The following is a 12,993-nucleotide window of genomic DNA, read 5'->3' on the forward strand; positions in this document are numbered from 1 at the left end:
TCCGTCACATGTTGCGAGAGCACATCAAAAAGTTGCGCCGTCAATTTGAAGCAGAGTTTTTCCGACCCACACGAAGAAGCAGAGATGGCTAATGATGAAGCTTTTGATCTGGCAGCGCTAGATAAGGCTCTCATTTAGGCAGAGGTCCGCGCTCCCCTGGAGGACAAAGGAAGGCTTGTCTGCAGGGAAGAGGATTACCTAGCTATACCTGCCCGTGGGCCGCCTGCGGATCCGGAACAATCACCACACGGAGGTTCCTTTAGGAGGAGACTTAATGGGGAAGCTATAGGAGGAACAGGAAGTGGAGGAAAGACACACCTGTGTCAGGACACGCAATAATACTGTGATGCACTGGAGACGGCTCCTGGGTGTCCCGTGCCTCTCTCCCCGGGGAGCTGGGAGAGAGTCAAGTCGAATCAAGTGTTTGACCATGTTCATGACTTTAACATTGATAATCCCCAGACGTTTTTTTGATGGTTTGCATCAACTATTGTTTGATTTTAAAAATATATGTCTCTCCATTCTTTCACATTCATTTAAAAAGTCTGTTATATTTCATGTATTTCACACAAATATGAGTTTAATCTGTGAAGTTTGTATCAGTTCTTGTTCATTTTAATTTCAATTTTGTACATTGATTTAACAATATTTATTTTTTTTATTTATCTATTTTCACCAGACAAATATCCTCAGAGTATGAAGAATATTTTTAAACAATAAGTAGAATTTATACACTCCACATTACCACACTTATGCGCTTCAGTTATAATCACAAATGGAAATATTTTTCATCTATATTTTACATTTTTACAAACCTAGTATATTATTTCGTCATAACATATATCTTGTTAAATCTTAGGTTTGGGTTCATTAATTATACATAAATTAATGCTGTTTCGCTATAAGGAAAGAAATAGAGGTTTTGATTTAGATTTTTTCAGATTATTAACTTGCACATTAATTGGTGCTGGAAGTGAAAGGTATTCATCTTGAATGAATCAGGGAACATTTAAGGTACAAAGATTGTTGGTTTAAACCGATTGGAAGCGGTTGATGGTTCCACGGCTCCAGAAATGTGATGAATTAACATGTGGACTGATTAATGTGTCACCTAAATGAGAAGAGAAGCTTCATTAGTCTTGTTGGATGAAGATCTGGAGGAAAGTCTGAGCGGTTTTCCGGCGTTTTTCCGCCAGTTTGTGATGAACCAGCGTGTTGTGTTGATCGACTCCTACACAGGTATCTTCTTCGTAAGTGGCATCGTGCCGCCACCTGTGCCGCATCAAACGCCGGTGATGGAGCTATGACATATGTGTGTGACAGCGGCGCTGGTTCCTTTCAGCCAGGACAAACACCATTAACCGGACGCTGGTCGGAGCGGCGGAAACAATCTTCCATCAAAGTTGACACTTCATCTTCTCTCTATTCGCAAACAAAGACAGAAAAGCGCACTCGACTCCCCCAGAAGCTTTTCGCAGCCTTATATAACATGAGGAATAGCTGGAGTGACTTGGACCTGCGAGCGAGCCTGAGCAGCGTGACCTCTGGAGCGCGGGGCGTGAGAACCGCCACAAACAAAGAAGCGGGACTTTAACAACGTGACAGAATTACAAAGCGGCTGGAGACTCATGACTGCAAAAGTGCTACAGCCCAACTTGGCTGGTGTGAAGACGTGTGTGTGTGTGTGTGTGTGTGTGTGTGTGTGTCTGGCAGCGTGTTGACGACGAGCGCAGCCTCCGGTCTGCTCCAAGGTGCAACATTCTCTCTCAACCAATTAGTCGTGCTGGAAACTTCGCGGTTGACTCTGCCGAATTAAAAAGCAACATCCGTTCTTCTCCTATTCACTGCCCTGGGCTGGGGCTGGGTCGCAGGGGCAGCTGCTTCCTGGAAACTCATCTCTACTTTATATCTGTGGAAGGACGTATGGGAACCACATACCCCAGCACGACCCGGGCGCCCACTTATGTCGGCAAGGACCCCAGATACAAACACAAAACACGGAGTCTGAACTATCCCTGGGATACAGAGAGGAACTACAGGCTGGAATCAGAGTAGCGTCTCGTGGGGACTCCAACTAAGGGGAGGCCTCAGGACGGACCTACGACTACTACTTCCACTGCCTTGGTCAAGATATGCCTGGAACTAGGGAAGCCCGGTCTACTTTGGTTAGATTGAGATTCAATCTCCAGATACTATATTCTTAGATTAAACTTGAGTATCAACTAACTTAATCATACATTAGTTTTGAACATCCAGATGTCTTCTACATCATGGAACTACACAAGCAGGAGGTGACTTCCAGACCTATTTCTCGATAAGTTGCAGTGTTCTTATGAGTATTTTAAGGAACTTTCTCGTACTAAAGAACTCCAGTTTCAGATCAACAACCCCTGAAAATGGCCATAAAGGAGAGAATAAAAACAAAAAGTCATGTGACCACTGCAGTGAGTCACATTAGCATTAGCAGCACGAGAACTTTTCCAAACCCCCTGAGACATGACGATCAGCGGGAAGGCAAAGCTGCGTTGGTATGGCCGCCGTAATCCATACTTCGCAGGATTGGCAGCGGAAAATAAAGAGCCGGTATATGAAATAATCATAATTAATGCTCAACCTCCCTTTGCTCTGCTAAAACCGATAATCCAGATCGCCTTAGCGCTGTAATGACTTCAGCAGCCGAACTGAAGGATGACAGCTTCATGTGGACGCAGAGTCTCACACGCGCGCTTAAGCCTGGAAACAGGAAGTTGTTATTTCTCCGTCCAGAGATCTTCACGCATCTGGAGCGCTGTGTTTGACTTCGGCAAAGCAGCTTTGCGCCTTGCTCAAGGACAGGACGGCGTATTCTCAAATAAAGGAAAAGTGCTCTCAAACTTTCAGGAGAGAGGCGCGTCATTAGTCTTGGTCTGCAGGCTGCTGGCCTGGTCTTTTCTTTCTGTCGCTCTGCTGTGATGCATCACCACCTACAAACAATACTCCTGAAATACAGGACATGATAGTCCAAGTTTTTAAGTGGCCAGCTCCAGATATTGTTCTGCCACGACCTAACAACATGCATCTAAAGCTGTCAAGGTCATGCTAGCCTCGGATAGCGCCGCTTTTGGGTATAACTACTAGTAGTTATAGTTAGTAGTCGAGCTGTAAAGAAAGAAAGTCGGGGGGATGTTTTTTTCACCATTAAAAAAAGATGGCGTCGTCTACGATCCTGATGTGACGGGACATGTGCAGATATCCCCCTCACGGTCAGGCACAAGCCATTTTCCCCCTATTTTTACTTCTACGATAAATGTGCACTTTTTATTTTCTTTCATTCTTGAAAATAAAAGCTTGCTAGTTCCATGCATTACATTTGAAAGGCTGGACTCGAACCAACAACTTACCACTTCCCTGACAAACTGTATATGAGCAAACCACTAGGCTACTTTCAGGCATGCAAATGGGCGCTAAACATTGCACATGGATAACATATATTTGCAGAAAAAGACAAATTATAGTTGGTTATTGCAGACAACAACAACAAGATTGGATTAGCCTTTTAGCTTTTTATTCTTTATTGAAGGGTTACTTGATAAATTATGTTTCAGAAATGAGTTCAGGAAGTCTTTTTAATGTAATTTTTTTTTATTTTTATTTGATTTCGGTGGTAGATTTAAGGCCCAGATGATTCAGTCACTGTTGAGCATCAGTTGTGTGGTGCTTGATGCTTGAATATGGGGTTCAGTTGAGTCATTGTCGAGGTACCGAGGAACCTGGCCAGAGCCGGGGCACTGTCACTTCTTCCCAAACTATCTATTCCTAGCAGAGAGCCTGTAAACTTTGGACACAGTCTCTCTAGCACACCACGCCACAACCCCTCCAGACTCTTCATTCTGCCTGCACCATTAAGATTGTAAAGGTTTTTACGCACAACAAATACCAGCACCAGGCAGCGCAGCCATGGCTGTGCGAGCGCGTGCTCCAGACGCGGCGCTCTGTCATGCCACCTGCAGCGCGCTGTATGCATTATTAAGCGCTTGATGATATCCAGCAGAGTCCAAAGATAGTGTTGATTCCACATGAACACAAAAAAATGCTCTCCTTTCACGACAGTACTGTTACATCAGTATAAATAGCCTCTTAAACAGTCTAGTTTGGCCCGCCGCCATTCTGCTGCGGGCAGCTAGCGGCGTCCTGTCTGAGCTTGTCGCTGAAAGCAGCCGTCTTGTTTTCAACAGAGCCACCATGTTTTGGTTTGCGCAGAGCATGGCTCACCTCCAGGTGTACGTGCAGACTCGCCCATAAAACACTCCAGACGTGTCATGTGGTCCAGCGTGTAGACAAGGCGGAGTGTTTTCTTAAACCTGCTCCGCCAGGTAGCGTCTACCTCGCGTGCGAGGTTTGTTTACGGAGGATCTTTCCAGGGATACTGGAGACGGGTGACTCTGGACTGGTTTTAAATTACTTAAGCAGATTAATCAAACCGCTGGATTGTAGACACGCAAAGTTAATGTGAATTAGAGCGGAACATGAACCGCTTACTTAAGATTATTGCTAAAGACATGCGCTCAGGTTAGCATGTCGCTCCTGTACGACGCTTTTCCTCGTGAGATTAAAGAAGAATTACACCATTCACAAACACGTTTGTAGCTCAGGGTGTGGATTAGATAGATTACTTGTGGTGGTAATGAAGTACTATTTCTGGAGGTAGGTGCAGTTACAGTTGAAGTACTAGTAGCAATATCTATAGTACAAGTTGTAGTAACAGTTGCAATCGTCGTTATGGCAATAGATGTTGCAGTAGTTGAAGTAATAGTTGTCATTGTACTAAAAGTTGTAGTTGTAGCTATTGCAGCATAATATTGAACATATTCTATATCAGAAGTGGTGGTAGTCGTAGTGGCAATAGTAAGTAAGGCAACTACTCACCAAATACTAGGTGAGACGTTGCAAAAATGATGGCAAAAGTAACATCTGCAGTTTTAACAGCAGTTATCATGGTAGTACTAAATGTGGCCGTAGAAGTGGTAGTACAACCAGATATAAGATAGTGTACTTATTATGAGGCGCAATAGTACTCATACTCAGCATTACTGTTGTGGCAGCACAAGCAAGTGGTCAATGAGGAAGTAGAAGTGATGGTGGTTATTATAGCAATAGTAGGTGCAAGTGTAAAAGTACAAGTGTAGTATTAAGGGCAGTGCTAAACTAAAGACTGAAGTGGAGGACATGCAGACGTACTTTTTGTAGACAGTAATAAAGTAGTAATTATAGTATTTGTGTCAGCAGTAAATAGTGGAAGAAGTAGTCAGTAATACTTTGCAAGTGATGCAGCAGTAGTAGTAATAATAGCAGCAGTGGTTGTATATGGAGCAGTAGCAGGATCATATAACTGGTAGTGGTACTTGTCTTGCAGGTAATAGCATGGGAGCTGCAGTGTAGTTGTAGTATTAAATGGAGTAGTTGGATGTTTTAGGAAGCCACCGCAGTAACAGCGATAGTTGTCGTTCTGAGGTAGTAGTTGTGATCCAGTTTAAGGTCGATATTAAACGCACATTAGAGCCAAGTGAAAATAACAAGAGGGAGATTGCGGCGACTATTTACTGCATCTTCTTTCATGTGCAGCAGCTCACGCTGTGCAGCCTGAGAGTTAGCATGATCAAATGAACACGCCGTTGATGCGCCTCCTTGTACAACACAGATCCCGCTGCTGACGGCGCCGTGCCTGAGCTGCAAACATACGGATTTGTATGTGAAGAGGCGAGGCCCGATGGAAAACAGCATCCATCAAATGGCAAGTGTCTGGATGGCACTTGACTCTGGGTTTGGCAGCGGGGAAATCATCACAGGACTGCGGCGCGGGGCCACTATATGCCAGTCACGTCGGCGGGTGCGAACAGTTGCTCCGTGTTGAGTAAGACCGTTGTCCATCTCCGCTCCTCGCCGAGTGTTTTTGCCCTCAATACCAGTGATTAATTTCATCTCTTTCATGTGTCGCGTTAGCGCGTGGCGTGTTTGTGGCGGCAACAACATCCCTCACCAGGCTGCGCACGAGAGAGAATCCCCTTGTTTTCACCACCGACTGGTCCCTTTGGGTAGATTACGCAAGTGATGATCTCACCAAATCAGCGCGGGGAGAGAGGACGTGGTATCGGGGCGGCTCTGATCCAGACGACTGGCTCAGATTTGTTTTAGGTTTCTGAAGAAGCCCCGAGGTGACAGGCGCCCACATGACTAAAATACAATCAGTTAAAGAAGAGAATCTCAGAGCAGCGATGTGGCAGACGCGGCAGGGCGAGGCGCCGAATCTGGACCGGGAGGAAGAGGAAGGAGGCGGCGGAGGCCACTGTCCTCAGGCAAGATAGTGTGATCTCTGTCCACGTCCCAGAGCAGCCATTTAAGGCTTATCGGCACCAACAGCAGAGAGCAAACCTGATTCATTCACGCCCCGCTGTGGCTCCGTCGGCCGCAGAAATGAACCTATTTGTTGATGAAGCAGTAGTCAGAGCTCCTCTGCCAGTAGGAAGTACACGTCACAGTAGCGGCTGGTACTGATCAGAGAACTCATGAAAGTTACAAGAGTCACCGGGGCAGTAGTGGCACGGCTCACTGGAGAGGTAAAGTCAGCCACCTGGTAGTCGAAGTACTTTAGAGGGTGAACTTCCAGTTTCGAGTTGCTCTTGTGATAAAAGTTATAGTCATTAGAAGTGGACTTACTAGTCACAGTAATGATACTCATTATATTAGTAATTAGACAGCAGCAGTTACTATGTACTCATCAGTAGAAGTCCAAATTATAGAGTAGAAACTGCAGTTCTTTATTTGCATAATATGCATTTGTACTAGTAGTAGTAGCGGCGGTTGAAGTCGCAATACTAACTTCAGTGTTGTATGTACTAGTATTACATATTATTAAGTATGTTCTGGTACAAGAAGTATTGTGAGTAGCAGTAGAGGTTGAAGTAGTTGCTGTTATATGTAATAGTACTGGAGGCTGCAACTAGGAGAAGCAGCAGTTGAAGCTGTAAAGGTTGTGCTACAGTGTATGTAATAGTAGCAGTAGAGGAAGTAGAAGTACTAGTTGTACGAGTAATAGTGACAGTTGAAGCTGCAACAGCAGCATAAATGTTATGTGTAGTACTATTAAAAGCAACAATAGTGATAGCAGCTGAAGTAGTAAAAGTAGTAGTACTAGCAGTACTCGTAGCAGAGTTTGATGTTCCAATATTAGCATGAGTATGGTATGTATCAGTTGTGGTGGTTGTAGCAATGCTGATATCAGTAATGACAGTGGTCTAAGTATATAGAAATAATGACAGTACTGGTTGTTGACACAGCAGTTGGCATTGGTAGCGTGTAGCTAGTTGGCAGTGCTAGCAGTAGCAGTAAAAGGTGTGTTTGTTTCCTGAGTGGGTGAAGTTTCCGCGCCTGGTTCTCAGATCATACGTGAAGGCTTCTAATGATGTATTCAGAGGCTAATATTGATTTCTTGTTACAACATATCAGGCTCAACAGTTATTAGCATCGATACGTCTGAGTTGCTGTGATCTGTGCATTAACCTTCTGTCTCTGACATCATCTGGAAAAACTCCCCGAAGCGCCGACGTGGACTGAAAACAAACCGCTGGAGAAGCAGAACAACAGCGTGGTCCTACCTTCGAGCACCGTGAGCTTGGCGCTGGTGTTGATCTCGCCGGCGCTGTTGGTGGCCGTGCACTCGTAAATGGCCTCGTCTCTGTGGGTGCGCAGCGGCTGGATCCTCAGAACCGAGCCTGAGCCGTCGTCGAACTCGATCACCTGCGCCACACGAGACAGTTCTGTTGAGCAAGCTCTCACTTTTCAAGCCAGTCAAAATGATGACATTTATTCTAGTTTATTTTAGTCGGAGTTATACCACCTACTGTGGATACTGAGAGTATCGATGTCCAGAGATGAGTTAGTTAAACCTGGTCAACAGAGCGAGTGACTCAAGCAGCAGAAGGAAAATCAGGACTTGCCATGAGGGACTCAGTAACAGCAGAATAAAACAAAGGTTTCCTCCAGAAGCACATGCATTCCTCATGTTGCAAGCCGAAGTAGTGATGTTAAACCCGGTCAACAGCATGAGAGACTCATCAGAGGGAAATCACTTGCGACCTAAGGAGAAGTGACTCTGCAGCAGCAGTCAGTACTTCTTGGCTTGTAGAGCAAGTATTTCAGATTAAAATTAAATTAATGATTAAAATTCAGGACGATTTCCTCCCGAAACTCCAACCTTCGAACTGGAGTAGGACTCACACAGATTAGTGAGATTCAACAAAGAACTTAATTCCATTGAAACACGACTTTTCATCATCATTATTCGTCCTTTTTTAATGATTCTCTCTAATGTCCTGGCTTCATTGTCGACGCATGAATCAGTGGTTCTGCTCCAGGAAGCCCTCTGGTGGACACATCTGCATCACACTAAACAAGGGACTCGCCTGAATGAACCAGGCCGCTGAGTTAGGCGGTTTAAGTCCAACATATGGGAGCGATGTGTTCACTAGCTTCACCAGTCTTTGACAGACCGACCAGCGGCCTGGAACAATCGGAGTCTCACTGCAGGTGATTCTGCCTCCCACTGGGAGCGAGAGGAGGAGCCGACATTAAGCAATACATCAAGAGGAAGTGCGGTCAGGGATGGTGGAGCTGATGATGAGGGTGTGAAAGGCTGAAAAAGATGAAGTGGACTCTATAAATCTGGAGTGAAGCAGATGAAAGGGAAGGGAGGCCATGCTGGTCCCGCCACGAAAAAAAAAAAAAAAAAAGTTTGTGTGATGTCCAATAACGGAGCCATTGACGGCGTGAATGATGCCAGCACATGTGATCGGCTAATGAGAGACATTAAAGAGGCGGCTGAAAGCCCAGCACCTATTAGGTTCTGTCAGGTGCGCTGTGTCTGTGTTGGCAGATCAGAACGGCGAGCAGGCGACTCACCTCAAAGCGCTGCGAGCTGACTTTCTTGCCTTTCTTCATCCAGGTGATCCTGGGTTTGGGCTCCCCGGTGGCCTGACACACGAAGGAAGCCACGCCGCCCGAGATCCCCGTCTGGTCCTCTGGGGTTTTCACGAAACTCGGCATGCCTGTGGAGAAGACGGCAGAGGAGGAGGGCGGTGAGCGCTATAAAGAAGAGAGGGAGCCGACCAGAGCCCCGACTGAGGAGGGAGAGAGTGGTGGTGGCACCTGGACTTTTAATCAGCAGGGATATCCAAACACATTTCTCACTACCATTCACACAAATTCTGTACATACTGATGAATAAAATAATGACGGTACTGTTCAAACTGATTTAAATATATATACATGTTTAATGTTATATTCAATTTGTCTTATTTGTAAAGACGACAGGGTCACAAACAAGCTAAACAATAAAAATGAAACTATTGGAGGCAACAAGACTGAATAGAAGCCAATAGATGTTGAAAATATGAGATGAAGTGCACAGTGCTCAGTATTGAAACCCGGACTATCGCAGCTCGCCTGACGTCACAGGTCCCTGGCTTCACTCTCTTCTTCGCCTCCCTTCATATCAACTGTGTACAGATATACAGGGTCCTCCCTGGGATGTTGATACAAAGGTAGAGTCATTTTTTATTATTATTTACTTACAAATGCTTTGGGTCGCAGGGGAATATAAACACCATGAGACACTTCATATAAAAGAATTCTTATGCAACACAAATGCCAATATGAACATCACTTTCTATAAGGCTTGGAGCTAAAGAGGGATCAACTGAAAAACATGAGAAATTGGACGCCCTGTTTGTTCAGTCCAAGTGTCCTAATCCAAGTGGTATGATGCTGGTTTCCATGAAAAGGGTGAATCAGTTCAGAATTTCTCCCATTCTCATGCCTTCGTGGATGTGCGAATTTGATTTTGGGCTGAAACTGGCCTTCAATTGGTCGACCCTGCATGGACGAGAGCTGTTATAGATGAAATGTCTTACTGTTGTGAGTCAAACTCTTATATTGTAAATTAGTATTTCACTCTATAATGTGGAAATAAATGGTGTTACTTCTATAAAATCTGGCCCACTGTAGAGCATAGGGTTCCAGAGGAGTTCAAACTTCAATATTTCCCAGGAATGTACGTTGCCAGACCCTCTAAAGAGGCTTGGCTCCATGTATGGTCACTGAATACAAAATCATGACACCTTGCTCGCTGTCGCATGAACACAGGGATGTGTGACGGCTAATTTAGATTACGAAGCTAGCGTGCCGTGCTACATGATCTAAACAACCAAACATGGAAACAGAGATGTTAGATGAGGAGGAACCACTGCTCACGAGAGGTCTGGAGAAAACCCACAGTCCAGCAATTAAGAAGTGAACACCAAAACCAAGTCTTATTTTTCCCACCAACTCTCTAAGATGTTTACAACACAGTCCGCTTCAGACGCACAAGTCAGTAACTGGGGGACTGTAACACATCAGCAGGATTAAGGAAAGAAGTCCACACCGACACAAAGTTTCTTCCCCACTCAGAATAAACTATGTTTTCCATCCTGCGTTTGTTTTAAAAGGCCTTTCTTTCCACATTAGCATGAAACGTTGGGAATCAGGGCCCGTGGTGTGACTGGAAAACAAAGGCGCTTCAGTCTATTGAGGGATTGTTTTTAACCCAATTAGTGAGTCAGAGATAAGCAGATCAACTCCTACTTCTGCTCCACCAATCTATGCTCCGACGGAAAGAAGAAACCAGAGCAACTAAATCAGCCGCTGGCGCGCTGGGGATGATAAAATACGTTGTTTGGATTCTGTAAACCTGTCACTTCCTTATTAATCCGTGTTTACACCAACCTGTGTCGTGAGCGCCCTGTTTGCCTCCGGGCGGTTCGGTGAAGAACCACGCCTCACCACTTTGTGTGCAGAACAATGGAGTGTGTGTTGTGAAGGACGGCCCATCTGAGCCGTCACAAAGGACGTCACCTTTCAGCAGGAGACTTGATACAGCGTCCTTATTGCCGATTGTGGTTTAATCCCCGGAGTCATTAGGGAGAGCGCTGGGGAACACCTCCACCGGAGGGATGACGGAAAAACCGCCCCAGAGGGAGGCCGACAATGGAGTGGCTCTTTACCACCGAGAACACAGACGAGACAGAGACGTAGCTTCCACTTCTCTCTTCGGATGAGACAAGTGGCGAACATTTCGCCGACACCCCTGGGACGAACGCCTCCAGTGGGATGCCACAGATCGACTTCAACCGATTAATCACAGATAATATCTGACGGTTTTCAAGGCCCTTCTTTTGCAGGTCGACTTTCTCATCCAAACTTTGGCGGGTTTTACCGTTGCTTCTCATCTCACTCACCTGCTCTTGCTCTCTTCTCGCCCTTTTACAACCCAGGCAGTAAAACGCTGCAAATATTCCGTCCCAAAAATGCACCAGGAAGGGGGGGTTTAATCTTCTAACTGTTCCGCTAACACAAATCTGGGATTAGAAGGTGACCATCTTGTCCGGGAATAGGGATTAATTTGAGCAAACTGAGCAAAGGCGCAGCAAGAGCAGTGCATCTAAGGGTTTTGGGGCACATGCTCATGACACCTCAAAAAACAGGAAGAAGGTCTGCGGCTGGACGACGAGCTGGATAATATAGAGAGGCTTCTGCAACCCTCAGATCTAGTCATATATCAAGAGAAACACAAGCATTTCGAGAATTATGAAGCACAAGACCATGCGGTGCTCGACCATGCAGCCAACTTATTGGGAACAGTGAGGTTGGGCAGGGATTTTGTCTGCCGGGTCTTGTCGGCAGATGGGGCAGCTCGCCAGGACAAGACTCCCAAGTCTTGTCCTACTACTCACTTTGTAAGTGAACAGCAGCCACAGCACCCTCACACCCAGAGAAATCTCCCCAAAGCTGGGCAGAGCATCCAGAACCTTCCGCTGCCTCTATGGGAGACGTACAGAGCGTATTGATACTTTGACGCTTTTACCTGAAAAAAGAAAATTTGTGATGTAGGCCAATCTAGTGGGTCAGGGACGTGGGTGTTGACACCTTGACCGCCTTGAAGGAGTCTAGACACATCAACTATCTGATTCTCCAGCGTCCCTTAGGCAATAAAACCAAAGATAGTGGAAGTTCTGCAACCACTACGACCTTCGAAGGGGTGGTCGGTCTGCAAGCGTAGGCCCTGCTATGGACCTAAATCCTGCAGTACTCATGCAACTTGCCAAGTTCTTCCCACTAACTGTACCCTAGTGTGGGTTTACAGGATTGAGCGAGGAAGTGAGTGAGCAGATCCTTGGTCCATCAGTGGGCATCGTGGAGTCACAAGAGACAGAGCTCAACATTCCTCCACTCTCATATCAAGTCTTCATCAGAAGGTTCTGATCTTAAAGCCCACAAGTCGCCCCTGCACCTGGCGGAGTTGTGAATCACACGGCTGAGGTCAGTGCGAAGCCCTTGATTCCCTCAGCTCCACACACCGCCGAGCTGAGGCAACTGCTAGCACCTATTGATTTTAGAGACAACTGTCAACAGCGCTTGATCCAACAGCGAGAAGTTGAAGTGGAACGTAAGTGTGGCATGTGAGTGGGACGCGGGCGAACACGTCTCTCCATCAGCAGCTCTCACCTGCCAGCGGGATATTGACATGCTGCTTCCTCTGTGAAAAAGAGTTTGCTGAAAATGGCGCGGCGATAAATCAGCAGGATGGGACGGCGGCAGCAGCGAGGCGGAAGACTTGGACTAATGATTCTCCCCGATAAGCTCTGACGAGTGTATGCCGGAGCATGAACCCGCCACGGCGCGGGCACTGAGCTAGAATCCTCCAGACCTGATTATCAGCACTCTGACGTGGAAGAGTTACTGCCAACATCTGTCTGCCACTGCCATTAAAGAAGACAGGCCGGCTTCCTACTGTGCATTTCCATGAAGATCCGGGAGAGAAAGGAAATCAGGAGGCTTTTTAGGGAGGCCACACTCCCTTTAACCCTTCTTTTTCCTCTTAAGCTGCTTAACAGAGCACTATTTTAATAGTTGAACTATCCA

At 46.0% G+C, this 12,993-nt stretch overlaps 1 protein-coding gene across 20 annotated transcripts in view; it reads right to left on the minus strand.

Annotated features, from left to right (window-relative positions):
• The window catches only part of LOC128769236 (receptor-type tyrosine-protein phosphatase F), a 160,064-nt gene that overhangs the window by 71,059 nt on the left and 76,012 nt on the right, over positions 1-12,993 (minus strand). For all 20 annotated transcript variants that reach the window (XM_053882746.1, XM_053882745.1, XM_053882748.1 and 17 more), the window contains 2 exons: positions 8,935-9,080; positions 7,632-7,773 (listed from right to left, as the gene is read on the minus strand). In XM_053882746.1, coding sequence (XP_053738721.1) covers positions 7,632-7,773; positions 8,935-9,080 — 288 coding nt within the window. The remainder of the gene's footprint in view (positions 1-7,631; positions 7,774-8,934; positions 9,081-12,993) is intronic.

This window comes from Synchiropus splendidus, chromosome 13, assembly GCF_027744825.2.
Source record: "Synchiropus splendidus isolate RoL2022-P1 chromosome 13, RoL_Sspl_1.0, whole genome shotgun sequence".
NCBI lineage: Eukaryota > Metazoa > Chordata > Actinopteri > Syngnathiformes > Callionymidae > Synchiropus > Synchiropus splendidus.